The sequence below is a fragment of the Neomonachus schauinslandi genome, chromosome 5, assembly GCF_002201575.2.
Source record: "Neomonachus schauinslandi chromosome 5, ASM220157v2, whole genome shotgun sequence".
Classification (NCBI taxonomy): domain Eukaryota; kingdom Metazoa; phylum Chordata; class Mammalia; order Carnivora; family Phocidae; genus Neomonachus; species Neomonachus schauinslandi.
In genome coordinates this window covers 100,301,298-100,319,747 of record NC_058407.1, presented here as the reverse complement: position 1 = coordinate 100,319,747, position 18,450 = coordinate 100,301,298, and the positions used below count along the sequence as shown (strand labels likewise).

The 18,450-nt window shown below is 51.0% G+C and overlaps 1 protein-coding gene across 1 annotated transcript in view; it reads right to left on the bottom strand.

Moving 5' to 3' along the window:
* Window positions 1-18,450, bottom strand: part of IQSEC3 (IQ motif and Sec7 domain ArfGEF 3) — a 102,275-nt gene that overhangs the window by 42,802 nt on the left and 41,023 nt on the right. Inside the window, exon 3 of the mRNA XM_021690660.2 lies at window positions 6,328-6,607. Within this exon, the coding sequence (XP_021546335.1) occupies window positions 6,328-6,607 (280 nt within the window). The remainder of the gene's footprint in view (window positions 1-6,327; window positions 6,608-18,450) is intronic.

Below are 18,450 nucleotides of genomic sequence, written 5' to 3'. Positions count from 1 at the left end.
TGCAACCCCAGCCTGCACTCTCCCCCACTCTTTCTTTCTCATCCCTTGCAGCCCACCCTCAATGCTCTCTATATTCCCACGGACTGTACCTTACAGGCAGGATGGTATTATGTCTCTACATTCCTGGTGCCCAGCGTCGAGCCAGAGCCATGGCTGGGGCTTAATCAGTGTTTGCGGACATGAGCTAAACTGAACTCTGTCTTATGTCCCAGGGGAAATAAAGAAAGACCTAGGCTCTCTTCTGGAGCTGGGCTTGGAGTCAAATGCTGCATCCTCCCCTTGCCCCCCACTACCCCTGCCCCCCAACCAGGGCTCAGGAACTTGGCAGGGTCCCAGGTCAGCTCTGTCTACCCAGCCAGGCCTTCCCTACCACCCTAACCCTCTTCTTTTCTTAACCAGGGCCAGATCAGAGAGCTAAGAGAGATGGATATGAGGGTGGGGGGTGGCCCCAGGGAGGGAGGGGTCTCTGGGCCCACCGGCCTAAGAGCAGCTCAGCTCACTTCTCTCTAAACGCCATGAATCATGGGTAATTGTAGCCTCGCCTCCTCCCAAGAGAGCAATCTCTCAGCTTCTGCCAGAAGAAGCAGTGGAGGGGGGCTCGGGGGGCTCTGTGTGTCTAATGAGCCTCTCAGTGTTAATTAGAACATGCTCCCTCTTTTCAGGTTGTTGCAGCAGTTGAGCCTGAGGAGGGCTGCAGAGAGATGGCCGCTAAGTCGGTGGGGTGGAGAGGGAGAGCAACTAGCTGGGGGGCTGCAGTGCTGAGGAATGAGGCAGCCAGGCTGGGGTGGGGGGTGGCTTTCACGTGTGAGCAAGGATTTCCTCTGATCCAAGATTTCCCAGCTGAGAATGTTAAAGCATTACATGGAATGAGCCTGCAGAACTTGGCAAGGGAAGGCTTACGTGAGGCTTAGGAGCAGACAGTCTGGGGCTGGGGGCGGTGGAGGGGGCGCGGTGAGAGGAGCTCAGAGATGTTAAGGGCGGCCCCCGGGGGAAGCTGGCCTGCACCGCGCAGGCTGTGACTCCTGCGTCTTCCCTGTGTGCCCACCTCCCTGCCCGCTGTCCAAACTACAGAAAGCGCTCGACACAGCAGGGCACTGAGGCCTGCCTAGGAGCAGGGCTGCTCTTGGGAACCTCTCCTGACTCCAGCCAGCTAGGGGTGGGAGCTACTAATGACTCAGCTACTCCTAGGTCACAGAGACTGTCTCAGGTAGAGCAGCTGCTGTGGGGAGCCTGCTTTGAACTCCAGGTTGGGTTTCTTGCTGTCTCCAGTGCTCCCACAGAGCCCCGTGCACCACTTCCTTGGAACCTACCCCTTCGCTGCAATGAGGAGACTGGAAGACTCTGGGTAAAATCAAGGACTGTGGAGTCCCGGTCTTGGCTGCACCACGGATGCACACCTAGGGATGTGTCCTTGTGTCAGTTACTTGATATGCTTAAGCCTCAGTCCCCTCATTCCTAAAATGGGGATAGCAGTAGTCCCTAGCTCACCGGGATAACATGCAGATCTGGGGAGATAGTGCATAGGAAACGCTTAGCACCTTGTCCGGCACAGAGTTAAGACTGTTAGTGCTAGCTAGTACCAGTTACACGTCAGCACCCACCAGCTGAGGCCTGGGACTGTATCTTTTGTAATGTGGTGGCCCAGGTCTTGCACATAGCAGCTGTGCAATATTGTTCCCTGAATTGGATGCAAGTGGACAGAAGGACTATCCCTGATGAGCGTTGCCTGCACCATCATCCTCTGTAGGCTGGCCCTCTGGTGCCGTCCAGTGCGGTGGTGGCACTCTCCCCTTCGGAGGAGGAAGGAGCCTTAGATACTCTGGTACAACCCCTCGTTTCACCAATGAGGAAACTGAGGCCAGAGAGTTGGAAACATAACCACCACTTTTCCCCTTGAGAGGTACCCCCGGGTGAGGCTAGACCCTGAGGCTCGGGTAGCGGAGATCGGTTGTAGAAGGGGCTGCTGTCCAAAAAGAGAACATGACTTCCACCCAGAACTGGTGTGGAGGGGGCAAGGCCTGGATGCTACTGACCATAGCCGTGTGGCCCCCTGGCTTGGACGGCACAGAGAGCCGTGCCATTTGGAGCACCCCCAACGGGCTGCTCATCAGTGGTGGCACAGAACAGGATACAAACTCCCTCGAGAGCCTGGATGAATTTGGAAATCACTCGGGTGCCCTATGTATCCTCGCCACACCACTTTCCTAAAGCACCCCCCAAAAGGACCTGCATGCTCTTTGTCCCCCTAGGCTGTAGCCCCAAGGACCACTGTGAGGTGAAGTGACAGAGCTGAGGGCAGAGGAAATGGTGGACAGGAGAAGCTGGACCCGAGGACCTCCCCACTGTGTGAGTGTGGGGAGAGGCCGTGGGGGCTGCCCAGGGGCAGACTCATTCATTTATTTGTTCGTTCATTTGTTTGTTCTTTCACTCATGTGTTCCTCCAATATGGAGCATGTCCTAGGCTCCAGGGACTGTGCTGGGTGTGGGGAAGCAAAGGTGGGCAAGAACAGCATATCATCTAACACATAACTCTAACAAGTGCTCACTCCTCACACAGACTATGAAGGTGTTCTGTGCACAATCTGCACAACTCCGTGACAGCCCTGAGAAGGACATAGTCCTTGCCCTTATGAGTGGGACAGCTCTCAGGTGCCATAGAGTCAGCGGTGGGGCACTCCGTGAAAGCACACACCCAGGCTCGGGGATACTGAGCTGAGATGTGGAGCACGCACAGAGCTCTCCCAGGTGAAGTGTGATGGAGGGACAGGTGGGGAGTATTCCCAGCAGAGGAAATAAAATCTGTCAAGGCCCAGAGGCAAACGATAGCGCAGAGATCTGGAGCAAGGCAAATGGGAATGGCTGGAACCCCACATGGAGCGGGGCAGGAGACAGGGTTATGTCTGGTGGTAGAAGAACCTGGAGAAGTCTTTGTCTTACATACGGTGAGGAGCCATGCAAGGCTTTCAGACAGCAAAATACCATGATCAGATGTGCTCTCTTTCAAGAGGACTCAGTGGCAAGGTGGAGATCAGGTTGGAAGAAGCACAACTCCAAGTAGGGGAATTTGGGGGGATTCCCTAGGGGCTCAGGCAAGAGATGATGGTCCTATCCTGGGGTGGGGGCAGTGGGGTTGGCAGGAGAAGGTGGGGATTTGGGAAATAGTTAAGAGTTAGCATCAGTGGGGTTTGGGGATGGAGCAGATGTGGAGGAGAGGGAGAGAAGCCATGCCATAGAAATTGCCTGGGATTCTGGACTGGCTGGTGGAGCAGAAAGTCTGGCAGGTTAGTGGACTAGGGAGATAATGATCATCCAAGATCCTTCCAGTCCAAGTGCTACAGGATTTGTGCAACTGGTGGGACTGACAGAATCAGAATACTAAATCCTAGATCTCAAAGAAACCTAAAGCCGAGTCAGGTCCTTGCTCCAGGCTTCATGCACTTTTCCCTCTTCAGCTCACTTACTATTTTCCCCTTTTCATCCTCGAGCATCTTCTTCATGCCAGGCACTGTGTCAGGCACTGGGGATATAATGATGAATAATAAGTCATGTGCCCTGACTTCAAGGAGGAATCCAGTCAACAGGGGATAAGGATATAGGGCTGAAGGGCTATGACTGGGAAAGGCTGGGTGCTAGGTGATCATGGAGAAGGGGCATCCAACACAACCTTGGAAGAGCAGGGAAAGCCGCCAAGAGGAGGAAGGAGAACCACAATTCTGTCCCAAAGTAAGAGAAGGAGTAATTGAGGTCAAGTGCCAAGTGAGGAAGGGAGCAGGAACGTTAGCGGTAGGGCAGGGGGAAGAGCCCTAAAGAGATAGGAGGCAAAGGAGGCCCAGAGAAGTTAAGCAGCTTGCCCGAGCTCACACAGTTCATTTGCAGAAGAGACAGGAATTGAGCTCAGTCTCTTATAAATGTGTGCCATATTTTTAATCATTTTTCTCTAACCCCTCACTTTTTACCCTCTTCCTCCCGTCCCCAACCTATGCTTGGCCCAGAGAGATACTGGAGCCAGGGGAGGTGGGCTGTTCCCTGGGGCTGGGTTCACTCAGCAAGAAGACCCCTGTCACACCCTCTACCAATCCTCACCTTGCCCACCCCACTCCTGCTGGCCCAACCTGTAGACCCATCTATCAGAATGATGTCCACTATAAAAAGGTTCATGACACCCATCAGAACCCTGTACAACTCTCCATATGCCACCATCACTCAGAATTAAACTAATTCTCCTGCCCGAGCTGAAGCACGGGTTTCCCTCCCTCCTTAAATTGAACTGCACTCTCTTTGGGGGGCAAGTAGGGACCATTTTTCTCTTATTACCTCAGTCTCTTGTTGCTTTGCATATCATAGTTATTCAAAAATTATTCATTCGGTGAGCTCTTACTATGTCCAAGACACTCTGCTAGATGCTGGGGGACTGGTACAAAGATGGATAAGAGATGGTCTCTGTCCTCAAGGAGCATAGTCATGTGGAATTGAGAAGACTTCTTCTCTGGGCCAACTGACCACCCACATCACACTGTAGTGTTCCAGATGGACTCTCTGCCAGTCCCTGCCTGGGCATTCCCGGTAACACAAACTCACTACCTCACAAGCAGGGCATTCTATATTTTTAACAGCTCTAATTGTTAATTGCGCTAAAAGCTTCCTTTCCTGTAGCTCTCATACGTTAGTACCACTATTTTTGCCTGGAATGATAGAAAATATATCTAATTCCTTTTTCACATGTCAGCTCTTCCATATTTAAAACTTGTTTTCATGTCTACAGTTTCTCCACATGACTCCAGCCAATCCTTTTTTCCTTCTTAGGAGAACCTTGGAATCCTTGGCATTCTTACTTGCTTCTTAAATGAAGCCCCAAGAATCAAGGACAGGCTCCAGCGGGCCCTGACCAGGAACCAGTGTGGGGCTCTAGCCGGCTGCTCCCTTATCCGGGGGGTTTTATCTACCCTTCTGTGAAGGCTGCTGGACTCACTTTGGCAGCTGCTTTACTGGTTATTGACTCCTCTTGAGCTTACAATCGACTGAAGCCCTAAGGTCTTTCTCCCAAGGCCAAGCCTGCCCATCTTATACTAATGCTGTGGCTTTTCAAAGCTAAGAGAACTTTAGATGTTTTTCCCTATTTCATTTAGACTTTTTCATTTAAATCTTTATGTCCGGATAAGATTTTTACAAAGTCTTGGATTCTATCACCAAGGTATTGGCTGTCCCCTTTCAGCTTTGTGTCATCAGAAATTAGTGCCTTGTCAGAAATGGTTGAACAGAACAGGACCAAGGACAGCGTACCACTCAACTCCCCAGGAATTGGCATTGATGGGAAAAAATCAATGTTTTTTTGAGAATTCTGTTTGAAAGCAACCCACTTGACTGGACTGTCATCTAATCTACTTCCTATCTTGTCCACATATAGATCATGGGAGATTTTGTTAAATACTTTACAGACAGCTAGATGTTCCACCTACAGCTGGCCTTGATGCTGAAGGAAAGAAATGAGTTTGGCCTGATGCATTCTTAGTGATCTTTCTACTAGCTTTCCTTCCCAAGACTCACTTTGCCCATTGAGTTAAAGAATGGTTCTTTAGAACCTACACACTGTAAAGCTAGAAGAGACCTTGGAGATGATTCAAGGTCTAATTCCCAATTTTGCTGATGGAGAAACCAGTGCCCAGAGTGCTTAACTGGCATTCCCAAAGTCACAGAGTTAACTAAAAGCAAGACCAAGGATTGGATCCTATGTCTATGGCTCCAAGTTCAATGCTCTTTCTTAGCAATATCTAGTCATGATGTCTTTCTCTAAGCATATGCACATGAGTACACACACACACACACACACAGGATTTGTTCTCCAATAGGGAGCTTTGGTTAATCTTGGGAATCCTCAAACTCCTTGGAGGAGACCACTGTCTCTGCACCTCATTTGAACCTATGTGTGCCTACACATGGGGCTTGCCCCTTGTGTGGGCACGTAAGTGAGGCCATCTCTTCTGAGCAGCAGGTGGAGGTAGGGGCTTCCCTAGAGAACAGTGGGCCACCTGCCTCAAGGTCTGGGGGGGGGGGGCAATTTAGGCTTCCTGCACATGGCAAGAGGAACAGAGCCCTAAACACACTGCCTCGGGGACTGGCATTGCAAAGGTGTGACCCCTGCCATGGAGAGGCTGGTTCCTGACAAACTGGGCGACAGGGAAGGGCAGAAGACAGCTCCATTTGGGAGAACTAGTGGCAAAAGAAATGTGCCTGCAGCAGAGGTGGGCCCAAGTGGGGAGATCCCTGGATAGCCCCCGAAGGCAAGGCCCCTTCTCCACCCTCCCCACCCCCCTTGGAGGCCCTGGGTACCTGTTTATTCTTTAGGTCAAGGGAGAGTTCGTAATCGGAGGCGTTAGGGGCGTGGGAGCAGAGCGCCGTCGCCAGGGCAGGCTGCTGCCGGCCGGGGGAGGCCACGCGGTGGGAGCCAGCCCTCGGGGAGGCACCCCCCGCCCCCGGCCGCTCCTCCTCCTCCTGCAGCTCCTGGGCTTGAGCCTTCAGGGCATGGGCACTGGGTCTGCCGGCTGCCACCGCCGCCGCTGCCACCACGGAGTCCTCCATGCCCCCACCGGCCTGGGCGCAGGAGCCATCGCTGTGAACAAAAGGCAACGGTGCTCGGTTGGGGGAGAGCGGGACAGGGTGCATGTGGGTGCGGGGGTGAGGAGAGACTGGCACTCTGGCCTGGCCTTTGGGGCAATGATGGGCCTTTCTAGCAGTGGGGGCTTGTGGGGGTGCCTCCTGCCATTGCCTCTAGGGGGGAGCTTCAGGCAAGGAGGAGAGCCTGCATTTGAGGAGGGAATCCCAGGCAGAGGGAAGAAGCAGTATGGCCGAGTGGGGAAGAGTAGAACGCCTGGGTTGGAATCTGGTCTCTGACTTAGCTGTGCGAACCTGAACAGGCTACTTCATTGTACCTCTGTTTCCCCATCTATAAAATGGGCACAATAATAGTACCTACCTCATAGGAACGTTGGAAGGCTTGAGTTAGTTAAAGTTCTTAAAACAGTGCCTGGCTCATGGTCCCTGCTATATACAAGTGTTAACGATCATCATTATCAGTCATCAAGCTCCCTGACCAGTGGCTTAGGCAGCTGGAAAGAAGCTGATTTACACTGAACCAGCTCCACTTTTACACTGCCCCAGAGACTGTGGGGGAAGGAGTGATCCTTGCAGGCTTGGCTTGGGCATAAAGCCCCTCCAGGCTGGGTGGACACCAGCTCTTTGGGGCTGGGGCTAGGGCTGTGAAGAGGAGGGTGCTTGCCCTGCAGGGTCTAGGGAAGCATCTGTTTTTGGCTCCTGGCCTCTCCTGGCCCCTCCTGCCCTCCCATGAAGCCACCAGCAGGCTGAGTCATTGCTGCTACCCACCTCCCTACTCTAGGAAAATACCTGCTGGCTGGAGCCCCCACACCCAGCCTGTCCTGGAGAATTAGTACACTCAGGTTTCTCCCCTCCCTGGCCAGTCTCCAAGTTCTGCCACTCCCTCAAGGCCAAGTACGAAGCCACCTGTCCATGAAGCCTTTCCAAGTGACTCCAGCTGTAACTGCTTCATCTGCAAGCACACTAGGAGCTGTGCTTAGAGAGTCCCTTCCTATCTCACAGGAGGAGAAGCATTGTGGCTACACCATGGGCTCATACCCAAGCTCTACCACGATGTGGCTTAGTTTAGTTGCTTTTTCTCTGAGCCCCTCTCTGGTTTTCTCATCTGATAGCGGAGGTACGAGTACCTATTTTATGAGGTTATGGTGAGGAGGAAAGGAGTCAGTATGTGTAAGCTGTTTAGCACACTGCCTAGCACAGAGTAGGTGCTCAGTAAGTGTTAATTCTTATTTTCCTCATCTATCCCACCCTGGAGGCCAGGGCCTATATTCTGTTTTATCCCTGCTCCCCACTTAATGCTGGGCAAATGGTGAGTGCTCAGTTGATACGTGATGATGGATGAATTGCAGGGAGTGCAAAGGCCATAGGGATGGCCCCTCCAGCAGACAGAGATAGAAGATCAGGACTGGAAGGGACCCTGAGGTCATCTACTCCAGCCCTCCAATCTCCCTTTTTTACAGATAAGGAGCAGGGGCTCAGGAGGTGGGGTGGCCCTGGTCAGAGAGCCAGACAACCTTAGGGCTTTCTTCTTCTAAGGCTTTGCCTCCATGTAAGGCGCCCCAAATCATGCCAGAGAAGAGATCTCTTCCTGTGGCTTCCACTCAACTTTGGAGCCCCTGGTACTAGAATAACCAAGGATGGGTGAAGAATCCTTTCACTCCATCTCCAGCTCTCCTCCCAGTACTCCTCAGCCTCATCGACTCCGTAAAGGAGGGCTCTTTGGCTGACCCTAGCAACAGGAGCCTCAAATTCCCCCAAGGAAACCCTCTTTATGCATATTTCTTTGCTCCATCATTTCTTGTATGGCCATTAATCAAGTCGTATAGTTGAATGAGCTCTAGACATCTGATATGTCTTTTTCACCGATATCACCAAGAGGTTCTTTTTAAGACCTGACTTCAACTCTTGTCATAGGACTTACCTATTTTTTCCGCAGGGCCACAGAAATAGCCCTTCCCTTTCCTATCACAACCTGCCTCCAGGGGGCACCATTCAGTCTCATCCATCTCTTATACAGACTGTCCTTGGTACTAATGCCCAAGCTTCTTCACCCCAAAAGGTTTTCCAGACTCTTTAGAGAACTGGTGGCTACTTGGGGCTACAAACACCTTTAAAAATAGCACTTTGCTTTCTTTTATTGCTGTAGTGTGCCTGAGAAGAGGTTTTGGGAGTTGATGCACCAGAATAGCAGTACTCAACTAATGATAATGGATGCAGGTAGATAAATACCCCGGCTTCCTCGTCCCTTGAGGAATAATCCAAGGCACATTCCACACCATCTCCCAAAGATGCCCAGCAGTCAAAGCAGTGACCTGATAATTAATGAACGTGTATTGGCTTCCTTCTCTTCATCACCCACTCCTACATTGGCACTTCTTGGAGTCCCCTTGTCCCAAATAAACTACTTGTGTTAAACCAAAACAAATTTTAAAAAATAGCCTTCTTTGTGGTCCACCCCTCTGGATATAGACAGACTCCAAGGCCTTCTCCTGAACTCATTCATAGGACCTGGGAATTAGGAGACCCCTTACTGTCATCTCCAGCACATACATACACATGCATGCATGAGTATACACACACACACACACACACACACACACACTGTCATACAATGCTTCTAACTAGCTCTGTGGCCTTGGGTAATTTGTTCTTCCTTCTGAGTCAATTTCCTTACTTGCCATATGATGGGAGCTTACTTATCCCTAAGCTTAGAATTCTGGGAGCTTGGATTCCAGTGCCAAGGCCAGTCCACCAAAGCCCACCAGCCCCAAGGCTCCAGACTGTCTGGCTGGTAGAACCAACTCTGGTTTTGCCCACCTCTATGCAAAGGGACTGCGAGACTGTGGCCCTCCCGAGTATATGATGAAAAGTATTAGAAAGGGGACCTTGTCCTTGCCTTCCCCCCTTAGACTTCTTCACAGACTTGTGTGGTACAAGGTGGCTATTGGAGACCCAGAGCTGCTGTCATCAATATGGCAAAGTTTAAAGTTATATAGTAGAGGGTAAAGAACAGGGGCTTTGGTGTCAGGAAGTCCTGGGTTAGAATCCTGGTTCTGTTACTTACTATGTGACTTTGGACAAGTTACCTAACCTCTTTGTGGCTCTCTTTCCCCAAAATGGGCATCTTAATAACTCCTTTGCAAGGTTGCTGTGAGGAATAAATATAGCTTGCAAAGAACTTAGTACTCTGCCTGGCACAGAGTAGTCCTTGATAAGTGGTTTCCAGCAGAATACAGTGGCTGTATTCTGAGCTGGAAACCTACAGCATGGAGTCCCAAAGGAATCCCCGGAAAAACGGCATGGAGAATTCCTATGTGGCAGGGGTTCTCAACATTTAGCCTACCTCAACCTTCGCAAAACCGAAACAGTAGGGTTTTTCCATCATATCTCATGGTCTTTCCCAGACCTCCAGACTAACTCTTAGGATCTTTAGGGAGAGAAGTGAGGGTGAATTGGCTTCCTGAGGCTTCCTCCCACCCTTGTTCTCCAGCCACTGGAGCAACAGCACAGTGAAGGGCTTTGGTCTTGGGGGTCACCACATCATGGGATCCGTGACCTCTGAGGAATCCATACATATTTACCACCTACAGGCAGGCCCTTTGGCTGTACCAGCCACAATATGGGGCATGCACTAGGCAGACATTTGTCCAGTGTTCCTTGTGTGGATTTGTCTTTTAGTCACTTAGGGAGCAATGGAGGCCTGAGTACTTAAAACCTCTATGTGATGGCTGAGCATCAAAAGACTGTTCCCAGCCTCTGTTTCCCTCTTTGTACGCCATCTATAAAAAAGGTCCAAGGAAAGAGTTTAGAATATTCATCCTAGCTGTCATAGCTTGGAAGGACCATCTACTTCAACTTAGAGACCATCTACTTCAATCCTAGTCTCATATGGAACTGGAAGCCCCTTGTTCCAGTGCCCAGAACATCACTCTTCTCAAGACACAGGCTGTGAGCCTTAAGTGTCCAGAGTTGGCTGGGCTGACCTTACATCATGAAGCTGCTGTCCCTGGTGGGTCAGATTTCAGGCAGCCTGGTACTTGGACAGGAATCACGTGAATGGGATTCACTCTGGGACCTGCATAGCTTCTTGTAAGGAGAAGGGAAGGAGAGAAGGGAGAGGGATCCCGGTGATCTTAGCTATCTTGGGTTCATTATTCAGCTGTGGGAGCAGATTCCTTGAATGACAGCCCACTAGCCTGGAGAAACTTAGGGTCACTGATGACATGAAGGAGATGCTAGTCACAAAAACCTTTCCTGGGTTGGGATGCCCATTCAAGAAGAAAAAGAATGTGGGTGATACCAAAACAAGAAGGTTCTGAGAAGGCTTTTGTGGTGCCCACATGACATTAGGCCAATACACACACAGAGACCCAGGCCAGCCACAGGGGTTATTCCACCCATGAGAACACAGGATATGAGCCTGGCAAATGAAAGTCTTTGGGAAATAGGGGTATAAGTAGTGGCTCAGAGGAATACTACATGTGCCCAGACCAGAATGACCTGTGTGTTGGAACTGAACATCAAGTCAGAAGCTGACTTGTGCTCAGAGGGATGATAGGGGCCTGTGGAGCATGGCATATATATGACTCCCTTGGTGTTCCAGTAACAACTCCCTCCTGTCTATCATCCCTGCTATCAGAATTGACTTCCTAAAAGGTAGATACTTTAATATCAATCCTTTGCCCAAAACGCATCGGTGACTTCCCAATACTCTTGAGATAAAGTCCACCGGTGTGGACTCAGGAGCACTGGTGATCTCACCCCAACATTCCCTTCCAGCCACATTTCCACCAAGTGACCCACCCACCGCGGGCACACTGGAACTCTCCCCAAATCTACCTTGCGCTCTCAGACCACCACGCCTCTCACGTGACCTCCTTCTGCTTTGCAATGCCTTCTCCTCTTCATGCTCCTACTCTCCCACCCCTCCTTTCTCTGCCTCGTCAGCTCTTTCAGGGCTCACTCATTGCCCCTGGGAAGAGTCGGTCCCACCCTCCAATGGCACTTGCCTCTATTTCAGCAATGACCACTTTGTGTTCCAATTATTCATTGATGTGTCTCTCTCCACTAGACTATGCCACGTACACCTTTTATCACCAGTGCTTATCACAGTGGGCTGGCTTATAAGACGTGTTTAATAAATGTTAAATGAAAAGATAGATGGCTAGATGAGTGGATGGATGGGCATCATTTAATCTCTCCTACTTTCCCAAGGGCAGAGGTACTGAGGGGGGCTCAGTGATGCACCGCCCAGACCCTCCTTCAAGAAATGACTTGTTGCCCTGCTCTGGCAGTGTTGAAGACTGCCCTCTGCCGTTAGCCCCATCAGTCCCATCAGGGATGGTTTCAGCTGCGGAGAGCTCCTTGGCCCAAAGTCACATCATTCCCGGGGCTATCCAAATCCAGTCACTTATTGAGGTGGGGATATAAAGGTTCAGCCATTTTTACCCAACGTGGGGCAAGTTTGATAGGTCATTCTCACAAGAGCCCACCTGGGATTGGCTGAGGCTTCTGTTGGACCTCCATCACTTGGACTTCTCCCTTTGCCCCATGCTGTGTTCCTGCCTTCCCTTCCATGAGTGATGATCCCAAGCACATCCTCTAGTAAACACTTAGCACCCTCAACTCAGACTCTGCTTCCCAGAGAACCCAATCAGTGACAGGTAACCAGCTTTCCTTGTTTCTTCCTTTTTCTCTCGACAGCCGAATAACCAGGGTCTGCCTGCCCGCCGTCCTGTAGAACCTTTCCTGGTTCCCAACGCCTTTGAAAAAACTCTCTTCCCAGAGAGTGCATGCATGCCAAATTTTACCTCCACATCCAGAGGCTTTATAGACCCCATAGACCCAGGCTCAAAACGCTCTTCTGGAGGGAAGATCATGGCTCATCTTCCATATGCTGAGGACTGTGCCAAGGGCTATAGGCAGCTCTGGTCACACAGAGAGAGTGTTCGGGTACCACCCGCCACAGAGCTTTCAGACACTGCTTATTGTTATCCTAACGTGGATGACATCCTCCTTCACAGGTAAGACAGCTGGAGTGGAGTGAAGCCCCTGGTTCTGCAATTTACTAGTTGGCTGACTTGGGCAAGATGCCTAACTTTGCTGCACCTCAGTTCGCTTAAGAGAGTGAGAAAGAGAAAATGAGCTCATAGATGGGTATGCTGACCACAACGGGAAATACAGCCTTTCTATGAGGACAGAGCATGAAGAAGGGCAAGGGACCCCGGCGTTTGTGCTCACATAGCCCCTGCCAGGGAGCTGACTTGGGTCAGCGAGTATCCTCCCTGGTGCCCAGGTGAGGCCATGTTGTCCACTGCCAGGGGTTGGAGGGACAGGATTGCCGGGAGAGGGCACCTTGGCCCACGCTGCCCTACCAGCGGCTGGCTTGGGTGGTGGCCCTTGGCAAGAAGGTGGAGAAAGGAATGAGGAGGCCCCCGGAGGCCCAGCCCATGAGGGGCTTGTTGGTGTTGAGGGTGGGGGCCGCTGGGGGAGGCTGTTTCCCCTTCTGTGCAACAGCCAGAGCAGTTAGACGGCTTGCTAGGAGGGTTTGGAAGGCTGAAGAACTCCTCGGTCGAGAGGAAACCCCAGAAGGCCTGACCTATTGCACTACGTCAGCCCAAACTCTGCCTGCCTTTCTTAAAGTGCTTCTGGGACAGAGAAACTAGCATTTTGCAGACAAAAGCTAACAACACGTCTCACATCTGAAGATTTTTCAGCCGTTACTAAAACACTTCTTTTTCTGCCGTGTTTGAATCAATAAGGTGGTGGTAAGATGGTCAGAAGAAAGGCACCGAGCAAGGGAAGCCGAGTGCCCTCCGGGTCCCGCGTCACTGGGGAAAGCTGAGGTGAGCAGAGGGCTGGTGCTGCAAACAAAGTCGCTCTGTGCTGATTCTAAGGGTGGGCTAGAAAATGTTACTCAAGGTGGTGGCAAGGGCACTAGGCTGGGAGTCAGGGTCCAATCTCGCCTCTGCCCGCAGCACTTGGTATAACCTTAGGCCCACCACCTCTCTCTGGACCTCTGTATCCTCTCATGAAATGGACAATTTGAGCAAGCTGCTTTGACATCTGGAAGGAAGGAGAGGCTCAGCTTTCTCCACATCCCCTTCCCTCTCCGTGGGCCCCAGGCCCACACTGCAGCATCCCTGCTCAGTGGCAGGGCTCTGGTTCCCCTGCCCTCAACACCCAAGGACACAGCAGAAGCCTCCCCTCACTTCCTTAACATCATCGATTCCATGGCAGCAGCTGTCCCAGCCCATGGGTCCTTGACCTCCGTTATCCAAGCTGGAAGCCAGGTCTCAGAATAGAGAGCCCTGGAGCAGGGCAGCTGTGGCTTTCTGGGCTCCTTCCCTTGCAGAAGCTGCCCTGACTTCATTGGCTGTGGCAGATGCTTCTCCCTCCCCTCTCCCAAGGGCCCTGAGAGAGTAAGTGATTCTCTCTCTTGTTGGCTCCTCGAAGACGCCAGGCTTTGGTCTCACAGCTGTTCCCAAAAGGTGTTGGCTGGTTTGGTTTGCCCGTAGGGGTTTCCTGTCAAAGGAACCGCAGTCCTTCCCTGGACTCGCACCTGCCCCATATCCAGGCCCACAATAGCATGGCGCTCACGCAAGGTTGGTCACAGGAGCAGCTCCGCAGACTAGCCCCAGACGTCCACTGTGGAAACCTCCCCTGCTCAGCCCGCTCCACGGCGGCACGTCAGAGCCCGCGGTCCTCCAGGGAAGCCTCACCTAGAAGTTTCCTCAGGGCACCTCCCTCACAGGCTCCCAAGCTGGCCACACTGACTAATGCCATCTTAGTGCCACTGGAATCCTAATAGTCTTGAGCATTTTATTTTCTCACAAATAGACGTGGATGTGGTAGCAACATCAAGTTCTAAGGACATCCTCCCCGCTCCCTGTCCCTTCCCCAAGACACAGCACACAATTCCACAAATGCATGTTTCTCGTAGCCGAAGCTCAGAGAACACGTGGGGCACCTAAATACACTTGGGATTTCCTCACCTTTTATGTGTGCTTGCGTTATTACCCCTAAGAGGAGACTTTTCCCACGAGGCCTGACGTCCTCATGGTGCCCAGCCCTGCATTGAAGCTCCCACTGCCTTTAAAACCGTCTCTGAACACACGCCTAAAGTCATCATCGCAAAGCTGGTGCAGACGACGCTTGATATTTACAGCCTCATAAAACTCTGGGTTTTATTTAATTTGTTCTTTTATTGTGAGCCATTTTATATATGCAAATGTGAGTAACATATATGTAAGGTATGCAGAAAAATATTCACTCGTGCCCAGCTCGAGAAATGGCACACAAGAAGCCTTCGTCCCCCACGTATTCCTCCTGCTCTCCTCAAAGGAATCTTTGTCCTGAATTTGTGTTTGTCATTCCTTAGGTTTTCCATAGGGGCAAATTTCTTCCTTGTCTTTACATAAGCAGCGGTGGCTGCTTGGCAGGAGCACCGGGTCTGCAGAGTGTGCTCACGGGGGAGGCTCAGGAACATTCAAGATCTTGTGGACTCCAAGCAGGTCAGGAAGCCCCTCCAGGGGCGATGGCCCACAACTCCATTCTGGCAGGACAGAAATAATGGCAGGGAGCTGGGAGCTGGGTTGTACCCATTATCTCGGCAAGGAAGACGTTCAGGAAGGAAAACGGACTTGTTCTTTAAGGAAACCCGCCGCCCCCGGCCCTCTGTGGTCCGGGGGTGTAATCATCTCTGAATGGACCGTGGTGACGGTCGGGAGCCACATAGGCGAGGCTGGGAGAGGCGTACTCAGGAAAGGCATCAGCCCACGAGCTGACTGGGAGCCAGGTCCGGAGTATGAGTGCCTTCGGGGTCCCTGCGAGCGGGGGGCACATGAGGCTGCAGGCAGTGTCGGCCAGCGCATCCTTTGGGGCCTCAACGCAGCAGGTACAGGGGTGGACTCGGTGCCAGACTGCCTGGGCTTGAAAGTTGGCTCTGCCTTGACTTGCTGTGTGGCCTTGGGCACGTTGCTTCACCTCTCTGGGCCCCATTTTCTTCTCTGTGAGAGAATTAAGGTAGGAATTTGTGTACAATGCTCAGTAAGCCCTATATAAAGGAGAAACTGTCTTTTTCCTTTTTTAGGATTTCCCACATGCTATTTTGTTCAAATAAAAAAGAAAGCACCATCCGGTTTCCTTATAATATTACAAAAGAATATGAAAAAGTAGGAAGGATGTGACTTCAGAATAAAGAACTGTCCTTGAACTTGAACTATCTCATTCCTTTGTTCTTGTGCTAGAGGTCTTGAAATGGAGAAGTATTGTTCTTTTCCGTATGGTATAATTTCTGAAGCTCTGAGTTAGAGATCATGTCAAGAGAAGCTTACCAGAGGTATAAGGGCCGGGAGGCAGCAGAATGTAATGAGTATGAGATTGAGAACCAGACAGACTGACCATGGTTTAAAATCCAGCTACTCTCTTGCTGCGCGGCATGGCCTAGTGCCTTGATTTCTCCAAGCCTGTTTGCCCAGGTGTGAGGTTGTATTCTCATGGCTATAAAGCCCCTTTATTCTATCCTCCTCCTGTCCCACCCAGATCAGCCCTGCCTCACCCCAGCAGAGCGGATGTTTCTTTGGTCTTGAGCCATTTCCAGGGAAAGATATTCTCCGGGCTCCTCACAGGCTCGGTTTTGCCACATGCCAGGGGAAAGTTCTCTGGTGGCAGTCAGGCGTGTGCTTGCCAAAAATAGGAGTCTTAGGACACGAGAGATGGAAATGGCCAAATGGCCAGTGGTGTGACACTGCTCTGGGTATCTATCAAGTGGCTATGGAACAAGATTATTTACTTATTTCCCTACAGTCACCTTCCTTATCTTTTGCCTTGAAGTTCTTCCTAATGTCTAGCTTCAATCTTTCTTGGTCCAGTAGAAACCGCTCACACGTGTACAGTCTCAGAATGGCCGTGCCACTTTCCACATGCCTGTGGGTTTCACACGTCATCTCCAAAAGTGTTTAGGATGAAAAGACGATGCAGGGCACACTAGCTTTGGGAAGAAGCCTTGGAGATCCTAGCTTGAGGGGGCCACCCACCCCTCCAGGCAGGGCAGGGGTCAGTGCCAGGCCAGAAACCTTTCCCCGAAAGGGTTCAACTGTTTCCTCCTCTTAGGAGAGCAGGCAGTCAAACTGTCAGCTGGCAAGAATTTTCTGATAAAATGCCTCTGCTTTTAATCTCATCTTAGCCTGCACTGTGACAGCTGGTGCTGGGTTAAATCATTTCCTCTCTTGCCCTGATGTCTAGAAAATCTCCTCCCCGGGCCTGTTGGCCCTGCTGGATTGGCATTCATCTGGGCCTCTAGCTTCTTTGATCTTTTCCCCAAATTGGTCCCTTAGTTTTCAGAGTCTCTCTCTCTCACAGATATTGCGCTCTTTCTAGCCAACACTCCATGTGTCCCAGCCTAGGCTTGAATAGAACCATCTGAAAGACTGCCTCCTTCTCCACACCCATCACCTGCCATCCAGAGGAGAGACTACACCTTCTCTCTGAAGGGCATGGCTCGATGACCCTGAACAACATCCAAGGTAGTGTGTCCCCTCCTACATTGTCTAGAAGGGAATCCCCCAAAATCATCTGGTGCTCATCCCTCTGCCCTTGGAGAAGAAGAGAGACTCTCATATTTTGAAGTTCCTTATTAATTGGTAATCATGAGTAGTATCCTATTCACCAGTATCATTTCTCATTCATAAATTCATACTACTGTATCAGTCTCTTATAAATTTGTTTCTGGTGAGTCCGTTCCCCTGAAATCCGAGGACCTCAGGGTAGCCTAATCGCTCCTCCAAACCTGCCAACCTGCAGCCTCGGTTAGAACCCGGGAACCACACCGAGATGCCGCCAGTCCGTGTGGGTGGCCGAGGCAGCCCATTCAAACAGTGACAAGCAGGAAGCAGGGCTTAATGTTACCGCTCACTGCAGCCCCTCTCTTTATACGGGCTTGTCTTGATCTCTGCCGGCTTCTACCTTCCTACCGAGGCTTCTCATTTCTTACTTATGCTTGCACTAATTTGGATGTTGCTGTTCCCATCTGCTTCTTGGGTCCGCTCTCCCCCGCCCCCTTTTGCTTTGTAAATGCTCCTGGGGGCTCCGTGTGTATGCCTACGCCATCCCCGGCCGGGACAGAGTGTCTTCTTATAAAATCCCTGCTGCAGGGGCCTTAGGGATTAGACAGTTCACCCCCTCATGTGGTAGCTAAGGAAACTGAGGCATAGAGACATCTGGGGGTGGACAGCACCAGCTCTTCAGGAAGCCTGAGTTCTAGAGCCTGTTCTGCAGCTGCGAGACCTTGGGCCTCGGGTCCTCTGTCTTTTATCTGTGTGATAACAGGTGGAGCATCTCTGGGGGCTCTTCCAGCCCCACATCCCGTGGTTCGAAATCAACAGCCCCTTTCTTTTTGCTCCTGCTGGCACGTCTCCCTGATAGAGACAGTAACAGGCCAGTCCTCCTTCACAGACGGCTGTCTTTCCTGTTTTTCTGTTTTGCTTTTTTTGGGGGAGGGTTCGTCGTCACAAAAGAAATCTCCGAAGATCTCTTTTCTCAAGCCATTCCAAGGCCTCTGTCAAAGGCATTAAAGTTGTTAAGGATGTCTGATCTGATTAAATCGCTCTTGCTGCAGAGTAAGATGTTTTCCTCTCTTTTGGTGTGATGAAACAGACTTAAAACCCTTTCTGTCATAGATTAGAAATGCTTACTGAAATTATAAATTATTTTTATGGTCAAGTTATTGGTTGAAAGATAAATGAATGGGGAAAGCTGACCTTTCCGAGGAGAGAATGGAACAAAACCAAAAACTGTAAGAGATAGTGAAGTTAGAAAAATCTCTAGGGCTGCAAAGAGAGG